The 22,328-nt window shown below is 37.2% G+C and overlaps 1 protein-coding gene across 1 annotated transcript in view; it reads right to left on the reverse strand.

Annotated features, from left to right (window-relative positions):
• The window catches only part of CCDC175 (coiled-coil domain containing 175), a 108,189-nt gene that overhangs the window by 81,019 nt on the left and 4,842 nt on the right, over positions 1-22,328 (reverse strand). The window contains 2 exon segments of the mRNA XM_020986157.2: positions 15,226-15,361; positions 16,321-16,432. Coding sequence (XP_020841816.2) covers positions 15,226-15,361; positions 16,321-16,432 — 248 coding nt within the window.

The raw sequence follows: 22,328 nt of genomic DNA on the forward strand, positions 1-22,328 counted from the left end.
CTGTGGTTCCATGATGTTTAAATTGTTTCTTTCTGGCTGCTTGCAGTATTTTCTCTTTGACTTGGTAATTTTGGAATTTGGCTACTATATTCCTTGGCATTTTCAATTTGGGATCTCTTTCAGGAGGTGATCAGTGGATTCTTTCTGTGGCTATTTCACCCTCTGATTCTAGGACTTCAGGGCAGTTTTCCTTGATGATTTCCTGAAAGATGCTATCCAGGCTGTTTTTCATCATGATTTTCAGATAGACCAATAATTTTTAAATTGTCTCTCCTGGATCTATTTTCCAGGTCAGTTGTTTTACCAATGAAGTATTGTATGTTTTCCTCTTTTTTTTTTCATTCTTTTGTTTCTGTTTGATTGATTCTTGCTCTCTCTTAGAGTCATTAGCTTCCATTTGCCCAATTCTAATTTCTAACAAATTGTTTTCTTCTATTAGATTTTGTACCTCCTTTTCCATTTGGCCCATTTTGTTTTTTAAGGAATTCTTCTCCTTAGTGAGTTTTTATGTCTCCTTTTCTGTTTGACCAATTCTGCTTTTTAAGGAGTTGTTTTCTTCAGTGTACTTTTTTTCACTTTGGCCAATTGTATTTTTTAAGGACTTGTTTTCTACAGTTAATTGTTGTCTTTCCTTTTCCAAGTTATTGACTCTCTCTTGCATTTCTTTTTCCAATTTTTCTTCCACCTCTCTTATTTGACTTTGAAAATCCTCCTTGAGCTCTTCCAAGAAAACTTTTTGGGCTTCAAACTAGTTCATGTTCCCTTTTGAGGTTCCAGATTTGAGTTTGTTGACAGTGTTGTCTCTTCAGAATTTCTGCCTTGAACTTCACTGTTCCCATAATAAGAATCTATAGTACATTTCGTTTTGCTCATGGTGTTTGCTTATTTCCTGGCCTTTAAAAAAATTGAGCTCTCCTGCTGGGGGGCAGGGGGCACTGACCCAAGCTTCTTGTGCTGGGAGCCTGGGGCCTGGTCACTAGCTTGTGTTCTGGGGCCTCAACTGCTGCCAGTTGGTGGCTGCAGGGTTCTGGCAGCTTACCTGGGGTTGGGCTGGGATCAGCAATACTGGAGCTCTAGGGGTAGGATTGGGTAGTCTGACCCCCTTGCCTGCTCCCCTGAGCCTTTCACTTCCCTCCTTTCATGTTCTTCAACTCCTTTCAGGTGAATGTTTCTCTGCCTGGGGCCCTTGGAGCACTTCCTCGAGATTTGTTGAGGCACTGAGAGATTTGACTGCTGTAGAACACCGAGGCATGTGATGACTTTCTGAGCCTGTTTCCACTGTTTCCACTGTTCCTACTGAGGCACTTGGGGGTCCTGGTGTTGGTGTTTGCCTGCTCCACCACCTGGAGTTCAGGATCTTTCCCTGGTATGCTGAGGTGCAGCTTTCAGCTAGCTTACTGCAATGCCTCCCGTTCTGTACTGCTCCACTTCCCTCAGGATAAGAGGGGCCTTTCCCATTAATCCCTCAAGCTACCTGGGCTACCGGACTGCTGCACCCCATCTTTCTTCTGGTTCAGCTGTTCCAGGCATTTTCCTGGGGTGATATTTTCTGGGCTTCCAGAGGTTAATAAGGGATGGTAAGAGCAACTTACTTCTTACTCCACCGTCTTGGCTCCTGGAAGTGGAACTCCCTGTTCATCATTTCTTACAGTACAATGATATTCCATCAAAATCATAAACTACAACTTGTTTAGCCATTCCCCATTTGATGGACATCCCCTCTAGTTCCTATTTTTGCCACCACAAAAAGAGCTGCCATAAATATTTTTGTACAAATAGGTTTTCCCTTCACTTTTTTTGTCTCTTTAGAATACAGACCTAGTAGTGATATTACTGGTCAAAGGGTATGCTCTGTTTTAATCCCTTTCGGTATAGTTCCAAATTGTTCTTGAGAATGGTTGAAATAGTTCACAACTCCACCAACAGTGCATTAGTGTCCCAGTTTTTCTGCATCCCCTTTAGCTTTTGTAATTTTGTTTTTTCTGACATCTTAGCTAATCTGATGAGTATGAGATAGTACCTCAGATTTGCTTGAACTGGTGATTTCAAGGATTTTTTCATAGACTATTAATAGCTTTGATTGCTTTTTCTCAAAGCTGCCTATTCATATCCTTAGGTCATTTGTTAATTAAAAATAGCTTTGAGTTTTATAAATTTGTCTCAGTCTTCTATATATTTGAGAAATGAGAACTTTATCAGAGAAACTTATTGGGACTCCACCCTAGTTTCTGTTTTCCTTCTAATTTTGGACACATTGGTTTATTTTGTGCAAAACCCTTTTAATTTAATGTATTCAAATTATCCATTTTACCTCCAATGAACTTCTATCTCTTATTTGGTGATGACTTCTTCCCCTATTTATCAATCTGACAGGTAATTTTTTCCATGCTCCCCAAATTTACTTATAATATTGCCCTTTATATAATCATATATCTATTTAGAGCTTATCTTGGTATAAGGTGTGGATGTTGGTCTACACCTAGTTTTTGCTAGACTACTCTCCAGTTTTCCTACTAGATTCTTTTTTTCAAATAGTGAGCTCTTACCCCATCAGTGTGTGTGTGTGTATACATACAGTACATATATATAGTGTGTGTATTATATATATATATATGATATATATGTATATATATCATATATATATATGTAGTGTGTGTATAAATATATTACTTTCAAAGAGATCTCATTTTAAGGACATAGTCTCTGTGCGCTTAGTCTCTGTGACCTTTATCTAAGCTAAAAGTATTTATCATGTTAATGTAAAAGTCCCAAGTCTAGTCTAAGTCTAAGAAGGATTCCCTGTGGATGATAAGATATTCCAGCTGTTCCTGTTGGCAGATGACATTGTGCCATTTTCATCAAGTCCCAGAAACTGCAGAGGCTCCTGAGAGAGATCTTAATAACTCAAAGTCCAAGCGAATGAAGAATGTCTGTTGCCCATATTTCAATATGCATTTGGAACCACACTCAATAACTTTGATATGCATAACTGAGACAGTAAAGATGGACAGTGAATTGAGCCTTTAGGTTCAATTGCTTTCAGGAAGTTGCAAAGCTCCTTTACTGACCCTAAGCTTCTCATTCAAGCAAAGTCCCATATTTTCAACAGTATTATCTCCCACTGTTGTTATATGGCAGTAATAACATAGAATATGTTGTCTCCATGGAGCTCAAAATAGGTATCATATATTGGGCACTGGAGAAATACAAGGTAGGTTAAGCTGGCTGCAACTAATGAAAAACTCTAAAGAAGAATAAGACATAATCAAGGAATTGTAGGAAAGAAAGATGGGTGATGTCCCAAGATCAAGGAATGACAACTAGAAAGCTAGAGTTCCCCACTGATAACTTTGTGATGTTGAGAAAAAACAAAAATGGCATCCTGGACATTGAATGGATACCCTATGGCAAACTTCAGGGAGAAGTTGGAAAAGAATCACGTAGGATGGGCATCCATGAATAGATTATGATCTGCATGTTTAGAGAGAACCTTGGAATCAGTGAGAACACACAACCATTTGAATATTGAGCCTATTTAGATGTAACTTATACTTTTACAAATATGACATTTCATTTCATTAGATATTATTGGAACACAGATTTATAATTGGGAGAGACCTCAAAAGTCATTGAGTCAACCCTCTTATTTAACAGATAAAGAAATTGAAGCCCAGAGATGGCAAAAGACTTAATAAGTGACAAAGTTGGGATTTGACCCAGGTTTTCTGGCCGCAAAGCTACTGCATCAGAATTAATTCCCAAAGTTATCATCATCATCTATTGAGAACTTACTGTCAGTCATTGAGAATGTAAAGATGTTAAAGCCATGGTCTCTCCCCTTGATGAGTTACTATCTAGTTGAGGAGAATAGATATTGACATAAAGGTCTAATAATGGCCACAGAAACTACCTCTCTTGCTTTTCTGCCCATTTTACCTATCCTACAGTGCACCATGCTGAGGAAGGCCCTGATTTCTCCACTCCATTGGCATTGGTGGTAGCTTTACCCTCAACATTAGATTCTCCCAAAACTATGTTTAAGGAAGTATATACTGGTTTAGGGGAAAATATGAGGGTGTTGGTTGAAAAGTACCATAATTGCATGAGTGCTAACAGCCACAGGAGATTACTGATATTTGGAGTATATCCTTGGTTTAGATCTTAGAAGATGATACTATAAATCTTAATGGACACAGTAAAAGAATTAGGAAACTGTAGAATAGCCTGGGATGAAATTAGGAGAATCCACTAAGGATGAGGTCTATGACTTACTAAACCCATTACAGGTCCCTGGAAATAGCTCTGAAAACAGATGCACAACCCCCCTGAAGCTTGGGACAGTGTACCCTCTACTCTGGAAGCAAAGCCCTATTTTAACAAAAACTTAAAAGTCAAGTAATAGACTGGGAATATGAGCAGACAATAGAAAAACTCTGACTATAGAAAGTTTCTATGATGACAAGGCAGAGCAAAACACACACTTAGTGGAAGACAGTGAAGTCAAAGCTCCTATATCCAAAGCCTCTAAGAAAAATATGAATGGGTCTCAGGCCATGGAAGAGCTCAAAAAGGATTTCAAAAGTCAAGAAAGAGAGGTAGAGGAAAAGTTGGCAAGAGAAATGAGTGTGATGCAAGAAAATCATGAAAAACGAGTCAACAACTTGGTAAAGGAGACACAAAAAATACTGAAGAAAATAACACCTTAAAAAACAGCCTAGGGGGGCAGCTAGGTGGCACAGTGGATGGAACACTGGCCTTGAAGTCAGGAGGACCTGAGTTCAAATCCAGCCTTATACCAAACACTTGACACTTACTAGCTGTGTGACCCTGGGCAAGTCACTTAACCTCAATTGCCTAAAAAAAAAAAAATTAAAAACCAGAGTAGGCCAAATGATAAAAGAGAGGTTCAAAAAGCCAAGGAGGATAAGAATACCTTAAAAAGTAGAATTGTCCAAATGGAAAAGGAGGTTCAAAAGCTCACTGAAGAAAATAATTCCTTAAAAATTAGAATGGAGCAAATAGAAGTTAATGACTCTATGAGAAATCAAGAAATTATAAAACAAAACCAAAGAATGAAAAAATAGAAGACAATGTGGAATATCTCATTGGAAAAACAACTAACCTGGAAAATAAATCCAGGAGAGAGGATTTAAAAATTATTTGACTACCTGAAAGCCATGATTAAGAAAAAAGAGCCTAGACATCATCTTTCAAGAAATTATAAAGGAAAACTGACCTGCTTTTGTAGAACCAGAAGTAAAATAGAAATTGAAAGAATCCACTGATCACCTGCTGAAAGAGATCCCAAAATGAAAACTCCAAGGAATATTATAGCCAAATTCCAGGGCTAACATATCAGGGAGAAAATATTGCAAGCAGCCAGAAAGAAATAATTTTAGTATCATGGAGCAATAGTAAGGATAACACAAGATTTAGCAGTTTCTACATTAAGGGATTGGAGGGCTTGGAATACGAAATTCCAGAGGGTAAAGGAACTAGGATTACAACCAAGAATCACCTACCCATCAAAGTTGAGTATAATCCTTCAGGGAACAATGAGTATTTGATGAGATAGAAGACTTTCAGGCATTATTGATAAAAAGACCAGAGCTAAATAGAAAATTTGACTTTCAGATACAAGACTCAAGAAAAGCATACAAAGGTAAACAGGAAAGGGAAATCATAAGGGACTTAATAAGATTAAAGTGTTCATATTTCTACATGAGAAGATGATATTTGTGATGTATAAGACCATTCTCATTATTAGGGTAATTAGAAGGAATATATATGGACAGAGGGTAGAGGTGTAAGTTGAATATGAAGGGATGATAAAATTAAAAGGTGAGAGAGTAATGTACTGGAAGAAACAGAAAAAGAGGAAGAAACAGAAAAAGAGAGGTAGAATGGGATAAATAATCTCACATAAAAGAGGTAAGAGAAAGCTTTTTACGGTGGAGGGGATAAAAGGGGAGGGGAGGAGAGGGGGAGTGAGTGAATCTTACTCTCATCACAATTGGCTCAAAGGGAGAATAACATACACACTCAGTTGGATATAGAAATCTATCTTACCCTACAAGAAAGTAGGAGGGGAAAGGAATAAGAAAAGGGGGAGGGTAACAGAAGGGAGGGCAGATTGGGGGAGGGGGTAATCAGAAGCAAAACACTTTTTAGGAATGACAGGGTGAAAGGAGAGAGAAAGAACAGAATACATATGGTGGGGAATAAGATGGAGGGAAATACAGCAATAGTAGTTGTGAAAAAAATTTGAAGCAAGTCTCTCTGATAAAGGCTCAATTTCTCAAACATATAGAGAACTGAGTCAAATTTATAAAAATAATATCCATTCCCCAATTGACAAATGACCAAAAGACATGGTCATTTTCAGATGAAGTAATCAAAGCTATCTATAGCCATATGAAAAAAGGCTCTAAATCACTATTGATTGAAGAAATGAAAATTAAAACAGTTCTGAGGTACTACTTAATACCTATTAGCTTGGCTAATAGGACACAAAAGGTGAATGGCAAATGTTGGAAGGGATGTGGGAAAAATGAGACTTTAACGCACTGTTGGTGGAGTTGTAAACTGATTCAATCATTCTGTAGAGCAATTTGGAACTATGCCCAAAGGGCCATAAAACTGTGCATTCCCTTTGACCTAGCAATACCACTACTAGGTATGTATCCCAAAAGAGATAAAAAGCAAAAAAGAAAAGGACTTATATATACAAAAATCTTTCTAGTAGCTCATTTCTGGGTACAAAGAATTAGAAATTGAGGGGATGCCCAGCAATTTGGGAATGGCTGCACAAGTTGTGGTATGTGATTATGATGGAATACTATTGTACTATAAGAAATGATGAGCAAGATGCTCTCATAAAAACCTTGAAAGACTTGCATGGGTTGATATGAGATGTACTGTGTACAAAGGTATAGCAAATATCTTAAGATGATCAGCTACAAATGATTTCATTGTTCTCAACAATACAACCATCCAAGACAACTCTGAAGGACTTATGATGAAAAATTCTGTTCATCTTCGGAGAAAGAACTGATAGCGTCTGGATACAGATTGAAGCATACTTTTTTATTTTTTTAGAATTTTCTTTTTGTCTATGTTTTCTTTTATGATATGATTATTATGGAAATGTTTTGCATGACTACACATGTATAACCTATATCAAATTGCATGCCTTCTCAATGGGGAGTGGGGGTAGGAGGGAGGAAGGGAGGAAGGGAGAGAATTTGGAACTCAAAGTTTTAGGAGAGAATGTTGAAAATTGTTTTTGCATGTAAGTGGGGGAAAATAAAATACTAACTAGTGAAAAAAATTCAAAAAAATTATAAAGAGGCTGATCAGTGGAACACAACTGGGCACATAAGATATCAAATCAAACAAAGAAATTAGCATAATGCCCAATAATTCCAAAGTCCCTAGTTATTAGTAGAACTCACTGACAAACACTGCTGGGAAAACTAGACAGTAGGCTGACAGAAATCAGGTTTAGAAGCACACCTCATGCTATACACAAAGATAAGCTCCAAATGGATGCATGACCTAAATATGAAAGGTTGTAATAATAAACACATTTTTAAAAAATGGAAGAAATTACTTTTCAAAACTATGGCTAGGGAACAGATCATGACTAAACAAGTGATAACATGAGATAAAATAGACAATTTTGATTGTATAACATTAAAAGCTTTTGCACTAATAAATCCAATATAGTAAAAAAAAAACAGAAGGGAAATAAGAAAATGGGGAAAAATTTTTGTAGCAAATTTCTCTGATAAAGGTCGCATCTAAGATATGCAATGAACTGGTTCAAATTTATAAGTTTAAGAGCCATTCCCAAGCAGATAAATGGTCAATGTATATTATCAAAGAAGAAATATTAATACTAATGCCACACTCCATGTTTTAGATTCATGTGTGTCAGAAATAATTTTTCATACATTTTTTTTAGGGGCTAGGCAATGGAGTTAAGTGACTTGCCCAGGGTCACACAGCTAATGAGTGTTATGTGTCCGAGGCCGGATTTGAACTCAAGTTCTCCCAACTCCAGGGCCAGTGCTCTATCCACTGCCACCACCTAGATGCCCCTCAATTTTTTAAATTTAATTTATCATTATAATTTTTATTTAATTTTCTATTTTAATTTATCATTAAGCTATATATAGAGAGAGCTATCCAACAAAGGAGGGCAACATTTTGGAACTTACAATGTAACAAAAGATTAAATTAAATTAAATTTGGAAAAAAGAGAAAGATTCCAATATTTCTGGTAATCACTTCAAGTGGGTGGAGAGAAAATGATGTGAATAAAATAAAGAGCTGAGTGCCATCCTTAATATGTTTCTCTAAGAAAAACCTTTTTTGTCCTCAACCTATCATCCATTTTCCAAGGGTTTTTTCAAAGGTTCTAGGAAAAGGGTGTTTTTTTTCCAAGGAATATGTTATTGATTAATATTTTTAGTTTTACTAAAGAAAAGGTTTAAACCAATCTCTTTTTCTGTGCTTCTTACACATTTTATTTGCAGCATAATCTATATTATTTCTAGTGTCTCAATTTCATACCTATTAGTCAGTAGCAAGAGATATTATTCTAGTTGGTCCAAAATATGAAATTCTCTGTGTTTTATTTTAATATGGTGAATTAAGCAAAACGTAAGATGAGTACTATGCTCAATGCTATAATAGTATGCCAAGTGACATAATAGAGTTGGGGCATTGCCTTGAATTGGGGAACAGAAAAGAATGCAGTGGGTTGAAACAAGACTCAGTGTTCAAACTGATTCTCCAGTCAGCCTTATCATGAACCAATTATGCTTCTCTGAGGGAACTTGAATTTCCACACATCATAATGAGCCACACACATCCTTTCCAGGGTTCCTCATTCAACTTCAATCTTAGGACAAAAGGAATTCTGATTCTTGTATTGTCTTGGCCAACACTGATGAGAAAGGTTACCAGCCCTGCATACTCACAACTTGTCATTTATGATATTCTGAATCTCAGAGTTCTTCTCTATCTCATTGGATTGTCTCAGCCTCTTAGACAATGCCATTCATTGGTGAGGAGAGGAGAGCTCTCATGAGAATTCTCAAAAGGTATGCATAGTTGGTAGAGTAGACCACTTCCAAACTCACATTGAAGTGATTCAATGAGTTCCTGTCATAAGGACAGTGGTTTTCCTAATTATACCAACTAGTAGTCTCTCTTTTTTCAATTGTTTAAATTTTTTTTTATTAATTTTATACATTTTATTAATTTTAATTAATTTTTTCAAAATTGAGTTACAAATTTTCTCCTTCCCTCCTGCCCCTCTCCCACCTATATTGCAAGTAATATATCAGCTATGTATGTAAAATCATACAAAACATACATCCATATTAGCCATGTTGCAAAAAGCACTAATAAAAATCAAGAAACATAAAGAAAGTATTTTATGCTTCAATCTGCACTCAGAGTTTATTAGTTCTCTCTCTCTCTCTCTCTCTCTCTCTCTCTCTCTCTCTCTCTCTCTCTCTCTCTCTGGAAAACATTTTTCAACATGAACCATTTGGAATTGTCTTGGATCATTGTATTGATCAGAGTAGCTAAGTCCTTCACCATTGATCATTGCTACAATATTGCTGTTACCATGTATAATGTTCTCCTAATCCTGCTCACTTCACTTTGTATCAGCTCCTGGATGTTGGTAGTTAATAGTAATTTGGTTCCAAATGTCTTTCACCAGTTTCCCTTGTGACTGTCTTGAAGTACACTTTAGCAGCATGGTAAATGTCAAGTCATGTTAAAAACGTAGATAAGTATATGTATATATAAACTAGATGTGTCATTATCTATCCAGTGCTTCTTAAACTATGGGTTGCAACTCCATATGGTGTCATGTAACTGAATGTGGGGAGGAGGTCACAAAAAATTTTGCAACAGTGAAAGGTTTCTGAATGCACAATGACCGCAATATCAATATAAGATATTCCACCAAGATTTAATTCTTTATGTAACAATAAACAAGCAAATCCATCTCATTAGTATGCTAATGTGCTTTCATCTTTAATAAATGGCAAAATTATATGTATACCACAGAATTGTTATAAAATAAATTTCTTTATGATTTATGATCTGTAAATATTTGATTTATATACCTGTTTTACATACCTATAGACCTGGTGTCGCGTAAAAATTTCTTAGGTTGAAAAGGGGTCGTGAGTGGAAAAAATTTAAGCAGCCCTGATCTATATAGTTATATATACATCTATAACTATATATATGTACATATAACTATATACACATACATATATAAGTATGTAACTAGGTGTGTCTATAACCATATACATTTATATTACTATATAGCCATATATGCACACATATATAACTTTATATACATTTATAATGATAGATAGAGATATATAACAAGAATATTTTTATCGTGCCAGCCACAACAAGCCCCAAGAAAAGATGAAACATACTACTCATCTCCTGACAGAGAGGGGATGAACTTAAAACATAGAAAGGACAATACGTTTTTGGACATGGCTAACGTGGGAATTTATTTTGTCAGACTAAGCAGCTACGTATTGAGGGCTTTACTTTTGGGGACTTTGTTTTCATTTGCTTAATTAGGAGGGGATAGTGGAAAGGGCCAAATAATTTTAAAAGCTTGTTAATTGAAAGTTAAAAATGAAAATAAAAAAGAGCAAAAATAAGATAATACCAAAAAAGCATCAGAGAGGAGAAGCAGGAAGAAAATTGAGAAAAGATATCAGATTGTCAATTAAGAAGTCATTGTTAACTTTGGAGAGAACAGTTTCATCCCCACGATGAGATTGGAAGCCATATTTGCAAAGAATTGAGTGTGAGACAAGAACAAGTTCATAGACAGGTTTTTTTCTACCAGTTTGTCCAAGAAAGGAAGGTGAGATAGGAGATGATAGCCGTCAGTTAACAGAGTTTAGTGAAGATTTTTTTTTTTTAAGGATGGGGGAAGAAGGGCGTTTTGAAGGTAGTAGGAAAGGAACTAGTAGACAGGAAAAAATCAACGGGATAGGGGATGACTGAGTGGTACTCTGCTAGCAAGGATGTTAGGGGATGGGACCAAAGGCATATGTAGAGAGGTTGACCTTGCCAATGAGAAGGACCACCTCATTATTATTGACTGAGAAAAGGAGGTAAGGCAGGAAGATGATATTACAGGGTTTTAAGATGTAAAGAAAGGGAGAAGAGGGAGCTTATAACAAATAGCCACCATTTTCTCAGTAGAGTAAGAGATGGAATCTTCAGGTGAGAGAGTGGGAAAAGTGTGGTAAAATTTAAGAGAGAAGAAGGTTAGAATCACTCTGTGGGGAGTAAAATGGGGAATCAGGGAGGAATAAAAGGATTGTCTTCCTTCAGTGATGGTCTAGATTAGGGTAATGTAACAACAACAACAAAAATAATAATATAACCTCCATCGTTTCTCCTTCTAGTCTGGGGGATGATTTTGAATGCTATCTCTCTATTGAGTGGATATAGTAGGCTTACCACCACCGCTGCTGCCATCACTTCCCATTTAGTTTTTGGCAGCCTCTTCAGTTAAACTCTCAGCTTAAATTATTACCTCCCACAACTATAATCTGTAAGAAACCTGGAGCAAGGTGCCAATGGGGTCTGGCAGAAAGGAACCTATGTGAGGTCTTACCCTTCTAACATGCCAACCCAATCCCATGCTTTTATATACATCTGAATAGTGGGTTACATTTTCTTTCCCTAAATTCTCAACTTCAACTGTCACTTTTTTCTGTGATCTCTGGATGGCCAGTTCATTTGTCATCAGCACTTTTAGTATCCTTAGTCCCTCTTGCAATCCTGACTACCTGGCAAGCAAGGAAGTGGAGGGTTCCTTAAAATTTCTAATTTTCTGTTACATAGTATGCACTTAGTAAATACTTTGCCATCTATACATTCATTTATATCATCTTTCCATTAGAATGTAAATTCAAAAATAGTTTAACTATTGGTATTTACATCATTTGAGCCTAGTGTATAGTAGATGCTTAATAAATTTTTGATCGATTGATTCCTTGGGTCCTAGACATGGTCAATTTTTGTGATAGTTTCTTGCATAACTTTAAGAGTATCCTCTACTCTTCCCATTCAAGGTTTTATCTATTTATTTAACTTAAGTTCTTTAGTACCTTACTCAAATATATAACTTTTTTCTTGTTCATGTTTATATTTTTTATATTATGCTAATTAGTTATTGCAGTTTCCCAATTGCTGTTATTTTTCTATTTAATAAATGTATTTTCTTTTAGAACTCTCCTCTTGGAATGTTTTGTCATTATAAATAAGAAACCTGTCACCAAAAGGACTATTCTAACATCATCTGAAGCATTTGCCATCTGCTTGTTTATACACAAAAGTTAAACTACATAGTGTAAAAAAATGAGTTTAAAAAGAGATGGTCCTGGAGAGGATTCTGGGAAGATGGCGGGGTAGTTCAGAGAATTTCAAGCTCTCAAGCTTTTCCTCCACAAAGAGATGAAATAGCACTTCTGGGAGAACATAGAGCCGTGAAATCCCTTAAGAGTAAGGGCAGAAGAGGAGTCCTCCTGTGACAATTGGATAAGATCTGAAGAAAAATCCTGGATGAGATTTTCTCCCAGTGAAGAGTAAACGCCTCTTCTGCTTAAACAGCAAGCAGCTGGAGGTAGCTGGTTTGGGAGGCTGCCTCAGCCCCAGCCGCAGGAATTTTCACCCTCGGGAACAGGGAGGGGAGTTGGGCATCTGACCTGGCGAAGACTGAGGGAACTTCTACTGACAAGGAATGCCAGACCAAGCTGTGCTGCAGCGAGGCAGTGGGAGTTAGAAGGAACCAGCACATGCCCAGCGAATGCAGAAGCAGTGGGGTGGGGATGCCTCTGCTGTGGGCACTTACAGAAGACTGGAGGTCTTGGTTTGAGTTTAAGGTCAGAAGGGAGAACTGAAAAGGATCAGAGGCACCATCCACCATACCCCAGGAATAGAGGTGATTATCAAAACTAAATTAGTACTTAAAAAAAAATGCACAGGCTAAGGAGAAAGAATCCAACCATAGAGAGCTACTATGGGAATAGAGAAGATGAGGGTTCATCTTCAGAGGAGGATATTGAAGCAAAGAACCCTCTTCTACCCCAAAGGAAAGTCAAATGGTCACCTGCCTAAAAAGAATCCATTGAAGCACTTAAAAAAGACTTTAAAAATCAAATGAGAGAGATTGAGGAAAAACTAAAAAGAAAAATAAGAATAATGCAAGAAAAACAAGAAGATTATGAAAAGAAAGTCAACAAATTAGAAAAGGATATCCAGAATCTTAAGGAAGAAAATGAGTCCTTAAAAATCAGAAATGGGCAAGGGGAAGCTAGTAAAGTTATAAGAGATGAAGAAATAAATGAAACATAAAAAATGAAAAAATAGAAGAGAATGCGAAACATCTCATAAGAAAAACAGTGAATCTAGAGAACAGATCAAAAAGAGAAAACATAAGAATAACTGAACTACCTGAAAGTTTTAATCAAGAAAGAATCTTGATACAATAAAACAAGAAATAATTAAGAAAATTGTCCTGAAGCATTAGAACAAGAGAGGAAAGTAGAAATAGAAAAAAATCCACTGATCACCACCTGAAAGAGATCCTCTGAAGAAAAATCACAGGAATATTATAATCAAATTCTGAAACCCCCAGATCAAGGACAAAATATTACAAGCAACAAGAAAAAAAAAACAATTTATATCTATAGTACCACAATTAGAATCACACAAGACCTAGAAATGGTGATACTAAAAGATCGAAGGTCTTGGAACACTGTGTATTGAAGAGCAAAAGAACTGGGTTTCTGGCCAAAAATATCATACCCAGAAAAGCTAAGCATAATTCTGAATGAAAAAAAAAAGTCATTTGATCAATTGTCAGACTTTCAGGTCTTTGTTAAAAAAAAAAACAACACCACGATGCCCTGAACTCAATAAAAGATTTAACATACAAGAGCCAAGAGATATGTAAGGTACATACCAATGACCAATTACAAGGGACTAAATGAGGATAGAATGTTTACCTTTTATGTATGAAAAATTTAAAAGCTACGTCTAAGATTGTTACTAGTAATTAGGTAACTTATAAGGACGATTGGGGTAGACCTGACTATGATATGACTTCAAAAAGTAAAACCATACAAGTACAGCTAAAAGAGTAATTATCTTTTACAAGTGAGGTGCAAGAGGAAGAACTAATACAGAGGAATTAGACGAGGGAGGGGGGCTGTTAGTTCTGGAAACCTACTCTCATCGGAAATGGGTTTAAGAGGGGAAAATACGTGCACATTTAGAACAGTGTAAAAGCCTTCTAAATTTAGAAAGAAATAAAACTCTATGGGGCTAGGGAGGGGGGAGAGGATAAAGGAGGGATCTTTAGAGGGGAAGGTGCGGGAATAAGTTTAAAAAGAGATATAGAAGGGGGTTTAGATTTAGGGGAATGGGAGGATAAGGAAGGATTGCTGGGGTGGGGTAGGTTAAGTAACAGGAGGGCAAGGTAGCAGGTAGAAGTAAAGTAGAGGAGTTAGGAGAGATAGGAGAAAAAGAGATATGCACAAACCTAAAAAACAAAGATTAGGAGTAGAATTTCTTAGGGAAAATATATGTTTATGTATGTATGTATGTGTATATATGTATAAGTGTATGTATATGTCAATACCTATATATAAATACATCCAATGTTCAACTGTAGCCTTGGGGTGGTGGGTAGAGGGGAGAGAGGGTGAAAAAAGGACAGAGTAAAAAGTGTACAGCAGAGAACAAAAGAAAATCTACAAGGAAGCAAAGATGGACAACTTTCAACATAATATGCAATATTTAACACATAGGCTTTCTTGAAAGGAAAAGTTATTGCTATATATTCTGAATCCTCTCCTATGTTCTGCTGTGCACATGACATTTTTTGTTTTTTTCTTATTTTATGTTTAAGTTTATAGTGTTTCTTTTTTCTTTTCTTATGTATTTAAGTTTTAGCATTTGTCTAAAGTAAAAAAAAAATTAAGGAAAAAAAAGATATGGCCCTGTATCAGGAACTTATATGAGTAATTTGCTTTGTTGTATAAACAAGACCTAAAAAAACCCAATAGCTTATTGCAGGAAATAAGTATTAATTGCTACAATTGTTAAATTTTGAGAAATTTTCAGAGAAGCGTTTGCAAAAATGATATTTACCGCAAATCTAAATTAATTTTTTCCAGTTCTCTTAGTTGCTCATTCAGTAGCTCCGTTTCACGTGTGATATTTGTAATTGCAGTATGTAATTTACTTATCTCATCTGCGTTTGATTTGCGGGCAGCAAACACAGCATCTTAAAAATAAGTAATAACATTTATAAATATTTCACAATTGTCAAAATAGTCTTCCTAAGCCATAGATCTAATGATTGTCCCTTTCTTGCACAGGAATCTTCAGTGGATAAAATCCAAACACCTCAATTTGGTTTAAAGCCCCTTTATAATTTGGGTCTCACCTACCTTTGTAGGATTATTTCACAATCCTCCCCTTCACATACTTTATATTCCAGTCAAGGTGACATGCTGACTTTTCCCCCCTGAACTCAGTGATGCCTTTATACAGACTTTCCTCTGTTTCAGGAGTGCACTCCTTCACCTCACCCTATGGACAATTAGGTGGTGCAGTGGATAGAGCGTGGACCTGGACTCAGGAAGGTCTGAGTTCAAATCTAACCTCAGAAACCTATTAGCTGTGTGACCTTGGTTAAGTCACTTAACTTCAGTTTCTTCAACTCTAAAATAAGGGTAATCTTAGCACTTACATCTCAGGATTCTGGTGAGGATCAAAGAAGATGTATGTAAAGTACTTAGCAAAGTGCACAATACATAGTAGGTGCTCACTAAATGCTTGTTTCCTTAACTTCTTTAAAGACAGCTTAAGTGTCATCTTCCCTAGGAAGCTTTCTCTGATCTCTCCAATTGTTAGTGTTCTTTCCAGCCTCAAATTAAATTATCTTTATCTATTTAAATATTTCATCACTCAGTGGAAGATAAGTTCTTTGAGGTCAAGTATGGGTTCTTATTTGTTTTTCTCCAACCCTAAAAGCTAGTATATTGTAGGTGCTTAATAAGTGTTTGTTGAATTGAATTAAATTTCAGAAAGATCAAAAGCATTGAAAATTCCTTTTCAAAATAGGAACAAAATTTTTCTTATAAAATATATTTAATTTTTACATTTGAAATATATATGTGTATGTATGTATGTATGTATGTATGTGTGTGTGTATATGTATATATTTGCCATCAAAAATACCTTCTATTTCCTTGGTAATGTTTCCTGGAAGACGCCATAGTACAAAACGCAGCCTGCTGATTTCTATGCTTTCAATTTCTAGAAGATCAATTGTGGTTTTCCTCATCCATTCCTGAAACATGTAATTTTTGAGAAGCTAAGACAACAGGGATTAGAAGAACAGTGCAGAACAACAATGCTCCACAAATGTTTTCAGAGATCTAAGTTTCTAATTTTTATTGACATGCTCCCAAAAGAGCATAGAAAAAAAGAGCAAACTATTTTATAAATATTTATTGCAGTAGATCAATATACTTATTGGTATCTACTCTTTTCATATTCTTGTCTTATGATGTTCAACTTTGCTGAGGCTATTGTCTCAGTATTTTTGCTGATTCTCTAAGATTTTCCAAAGAAACTATCATATCAACACCAACTAGGGATAGTTCTATCTCTTCTTTACCTATGATTATGCCTTTAATTCCTTTCTTTTGTTTTGACAGGTAAGAGAGACTAAGAACATTGAAAGCTCTGAACCAGGGAGGATCTGGTTTCCATTGAGTTTTAAACTAGACTGCAAGAAAAGGGAGGGTACCTGACAGTGGCCAAGAACAGAGGGCTAGCAGTACTAAGTTGAGGGGCACAATGATGATCATGGAGGGGAAGGGAGAAGTGTTATTGAGAATACTGCTAAGTGCTGAGACAAGCATCTGCTTGTTGCCATCTTAGCTTCAGTGGCTGAGCTGCCACTAGGGAAGAAATAATTGGGGTGGGAGAATGGAATGGCTGGATCAGACTGACACTGCTAACCACAACAATCCCTTTGAGAGCTATGAAAAGTTTACCTTTTCTTTCTCATTTCTCTAATGCCAGTAGCAAGTGGGTAGGTGCTTTCTCTGTGACTTTCTCTATTTCTTTAAGTCATTTCTATTTGCTGACTTTGTCTTCTATAAACTGTTTTCAATCACATGTGACCTCTGATTTGTGTCTGTTAACTATCTGAATACAGGGGTGAGTGAAATGGAGGACAGCAATGACTAAATCTTTGTTACGATTTTTCCTAACCAAAAGTTCTGAGGAAAGCAGAAAGGATATAAATGATTTTGACTCATGACTTTTAAAAACTTCTTAAGAGGCAGAAATAATTTGAATCTGGATATCTACCCTCCCCCACTCCCCCATTCCCTAGGCTAAAATCAGTTAGAGTACCATTTTTGCTAACTCTAATAAGGCTGAGGCTGTGGAGTTAGTCCACCACCCCAAATTCCCTGCTCTCATACAGATACAGAGGAAGGATCAAGGGTGGAATTACCGGGTGGGAAGAAATTAGGTGTGGCCTGATCTAGCTAGCAATACTCATATTCCTAAAACTCCAAAAAGCAAGTATCTATGATTTTTGGTCTTTCTGGTATAGCCAAACCTCATCAGACATCTCCACCTAATGGTTACATGGGTAATAAACAAGATGCACATACTGCTTCTGTTTCTGTCTCCACTGATCTTCACCTAACACTCTCCATCATATTTCTCCCCCAACTCCTAGATTTTCTTACATAGACACATCTTAACATACAGTGCTGCTTCCCCCTTACCCTTTTACCTAATCTGATTCTTCTGAACAAATTACACCGTTGCAGAGCTATCTTCCAAGTCAACAGTGTTTTGCATTGAGTCTCAGTGACAGATTTTTGGTTCAAATTTACATCCTTGCATTTGGATCTATAGTTCATCTTCCTTATTAGCTACACTTTGGATAATTATATGTAGACATGTGAGGCTATCCATATGTATAACAAATATGGAGGACACTCTGGCATAGTTTATTTAGAAATCACAAGCACTAGAAAGACTTTGGAGCTGGTATGTTAAGACATCTTTGGATGGGAAGAACATTAAGTAATATCATAGTAGTTATAGACCATTTCACTTTGTATGCACAGGTATACCCAAACAGGAACCAGATAGCTTCTGCAATAGCCAAAGTATTGTGGAAGAAGTACTTCTCTTCACAGGGCTTCCATAGTTGCCATCAAGATTGAGACTTTGAGACCAAATTACATAAGATGGTACTCGCTTTGGGAGGAACAAAGAAATCAAGAACTGCTCCTTACCATCCTCAAGGAGGCCTTTAGTCAGAGCATTTAAACCACAAGTTATTGAATACTGGAAATTCTTAGGCCTGAGCAAAAGGTCCAAAGGAGTTAGCATGCAGCATATAATGCCACCAAGAATAATGCTACAGGCTGTACTTTATACCTGAACCTCATTGTATAAAAGCCTATTGTGTGAAGAGTTGTGGAGACTCAGAACCAGCGTGTCACTTGGCCAGGCTCAGATGAACTCTGAAAGGAACAAGCAACAGCATGATGCTTGAGTATACTTTCAGGAATTCTATCCTGAGCATCCTGCTAATAAGTCTTGGTGTCCGCCACGGCCATGCACAGAGCTTTGGCTAGGTATGTCAGCCCATCCTGGAGGACAACATAAAAGATGGTGTGGTGAAATGGAAAGAATTATGTATTTGGATTCAGAAGACCTGAAATCAAATCCTAGCTGTGTGATTTATTACCTGTGTCACCTTGGGTGAATTACTTATTTTTCTCTAGACCTCAGTTTATTCATATGTAAAAGAAGAACTTGAATCATATGGCCACAGAGAGGTCTAAATCTGTGTTCTTTGGAGTATAATGAATCACATTTTTGAGGCGGATAGAAGTTAAGTGACTTGCCCAGGCTCACACAACTAAAAAGTGTCTGAAACTGGATTTGAACTTAGGCCTTCCTGACTCCAGCCCCAGTGCTTTGTCCACTATACTACCTAGCTGCCTGCTTATACCAGTATTTTGTACATTTGCATATAGATGTCTGAGGCCATGAATCATATTATATGCTTCTTTCCTGGATTTGGTTCCTGTTTTTCTTGACGTCTCACTGTTGTTCTGTTCCTCTACCTGCTATCTGACTTGGTTGATACGTGTGGGCAGTGTTCTCTCTCTTCCTTCCCATTCCTTTTAAAGCCCATCGATATCTGTAAGACTATTACATAGCTTTCTGTCTCTGGACTTCACTTATTCTATTTTTTTATATTATCACATCAAAGTCAACTTATACCCACACCCACTGTCTATGTACACTTCTTCTAACTTCCCTAATACAGACATAGTTCTCAAGAGTTGTATCATCTTCTTGTATAGGAATGTAAACAGTTTAATCTTACTAAATAACATGTTTTTATTTTTCTTTACTGTTTACCTTTTTATGTTTCTCTTGAGTCTTGTATTTGAGGACTGAATTCTCTGTTCAGCTCTAGTCTTTTCATCAGGAAAATTTGAAAGTCCTGTATTTCATTGAATGTCTTATCTTTTCCCCTAAAAGATTATGCTCGATTTTGCAGTTGATTCTTGGTTATAGTCCAAGATCCTTTGCCTTCTGGAATATCACCAAGCTTTCTGATCCTTTAGTGTAGAAGCTGCTAAGTCCTGTGTAATCCTGACTGTGGCTCCTGGGTATTTGAATTGTTTCTTTCTGGCTGCTTATGATATTTTCTCCTTGACTTGATAATTCTGGAATCTGGCTACAATATTCCTGGGAGTTTTCATTTTGGGATCTCTCTCAGGAGGTGATCAGTGGATTCTTTCAATGACTATTTTACCTTCTGGTTCTAGGATATCAGGGCAATTCTCCTTGATAATTTCTTGAAAGATGCCATCCAGGCTGTTTTTTTGATTATGGCTTTCAAGTAGTCCAATAATTATCACATTATTTCTCCTGGATCTAGTTTCCAGGTAAGTTGTTTTTCCAATGAGTTATTTTACATTTTCTTCTATTTTTCATTCTCTTGATTTTATTTGACTGATTCTTGATGTCTCATAGAGTCATTAGCTTCCACTTGCCCAATTCTAATTATTTTAAAAAATTTTATTTTTAAGCAATTGGGGTTAAGTGACTTGCCCAGGGTCATACAGCTAGTAAGTGACCAGTCTGTTTGGTCTGAGGCCAGATTTGAACTCAAGTCCTTCTGACTTCAGGGCCAGTGCTCTATCTACTGTGCCACCTAGCTGCCCCCCTCCCCAATTTAATTTTTAACCAATGGTTTTCTTCAGTTAGCTTTTGTACCTCCTTTTCCATTAGGCCAATTATCTTTTTAAAGGAGTTGTTTTCTTCAGTCAGTTTTTGTGCTTCCTTTTTCAAGCTGTTGACTCTTGCTTTCATAATTCTCCTGCATAACTCTCATTTCTTTTCCCAGTTTTTCTTCTATATCTCTTACTTAATTTTTAAAATCGTATTTGAGTTCTTCCAAGAGACTTTTCTGGACCTGAGCTCGTATTTGGCATTTTGACATTGTTGTTCTCTTCTGAGTTTGTGTTTTGATCATCCCTGTCTCCATAGAAGCTTTCTAAAGTCAGGGCTCTTTTGGGTTTTTTGCTCATTTTTAAGAAGTTGAGCTCTGCTCCTAGGGCATAGGGGCACTGTCCCAAGCTTCTTATGCTGGGGGCCAGGGGTCTGGTCACTGTCTTTCTGCCCAGGCCTTCAAGTGCTTGTAGCTTACCCACTGCAGTGGGAAGGTCCAGCCTAGTCGTGCCTGCTGTGCTAGGATTCTGGGGCTGGCAATTTGCCTCCTGTGCTGGAGCTGGAGGAATCACAGCTGGCCTGCTGTGCCACTAGTCTGCTGAGCCAGGACCAGGGGGTCTCAATTACTGATCTCTGCTGTGGCTAAGGGCCTCCTGCTGGCTTGCCGGAACACCTTCTGCACTAGGCTGCCCTCCCCTTTTACCCAAGTGAGACAGACTTTCCCTGAAGTACTTCTAAGTTATCTTAAGTGGGAAATGGCTTCACTCTGCCTTCTTGTGTGTTATGTCGCTCCAGAATCCATTTAAAAGGCTTGATTTGACATTGTTTCCAAGGCAAACTGGGGAGAGCTCAGGCAACTTCCTGGCTTCTCTCCGCCATCTTGGCTCTGCCTCCCTCTATTTCTTTTAATAGTCAATGGAATTCACATGAAGAGGACTCATAAACAGAGAGAAAAGAAAGAGACTTGAGATCAAAAGAAAGAACAACCCATTTATCTAAATAAACCAGATTCCACTGATGAAGAATGGGATAGTCTGCAGGGCCACTCCTCCCAGAAGGGCAAACGACTCTGGGACCAGAGGTCAAGGAAGCCAACTGAAGGAGCAGCACTACAAGACTGCTGCCAAAGATGCAGAATTGTATTTTGCCCTCAAGAAGAGAATTTAGCACTAGAAATTGGAGGACATAAGACCAGCAACAGGAAATACAAATAGGGTTTGGGACAAGGGCTCTTCCAGGCCCAAAAGAACTTAATCTCTAGCCTGCCAAATTTTCTTCCTAGACCCCTAGGAACATATGCTGCAATGACAGTAAGCTTTGAGGATAAAGGATGTTCTGCTATGCTGAGTCACAAGTAATAATTATATTCTAGCCCTACGATGAAGAATATTTAAAGCATATAGCTCTACAATCCATGCAGGGACTAGTCCTTTGTGTACTGAAGATAACATATATCTGAGCCTTATCAAAGTCAAGAGACATTGTACATAGTAGCAGGGAGATTTACACTGTGGATCTGTTATGTCAAAACCCTGCAAACCTCTCTGGAATGACAACACTGACAGGAGCCAACTCAACCTTGTATAAAGTAGCAAAGTACTAGCAGGGTATTCTAGGCAGTGAGCTTAGGCTCAGCACTTGAACACTAACCCTGTCAATCCATATGTGCTTTTTTGTAGAAGCGTCCAAAAAGATAAGGGCCAGTGATGGCTGATAACGTCAAAGAAGCACTTAACTCTAAAGGAATAATCCAGAGGCATATTCTTTGCTGCTAAAGACTCTAACTATGAAAGTGCCAAAAAAAAAATTATAGAAGCCACCTATAGAACCATACTCATGGCTAGACTACCTGTGAGCTCAGAATTGGGACTATGAGCCATAGGGGTTCAGGATGAATGAGCAGGTTACTATAGAAGAGGAAGGACTATCTACCAGACAACAGGCTGCTTTACAATACT

Source organism: Phascolarctos cinereus, unplaced genomic scaffold, assembly GCF_003287225.1.
Source record: "Phascolarctos cinereus isolate Bilbo 61053 unplaced genomic scaffold, phaCin_HiC Scaffold_3;HRSCAF=262, whole genome shotgun sequence".
In the NCBI taxonomy this organism is placed as follows: Eukaryota; Metazoa; Chordata; class Mammalia; order Diprotodontia; family Phascolarctidae; genus Phascolarctos; species Phascolarctos cinereus.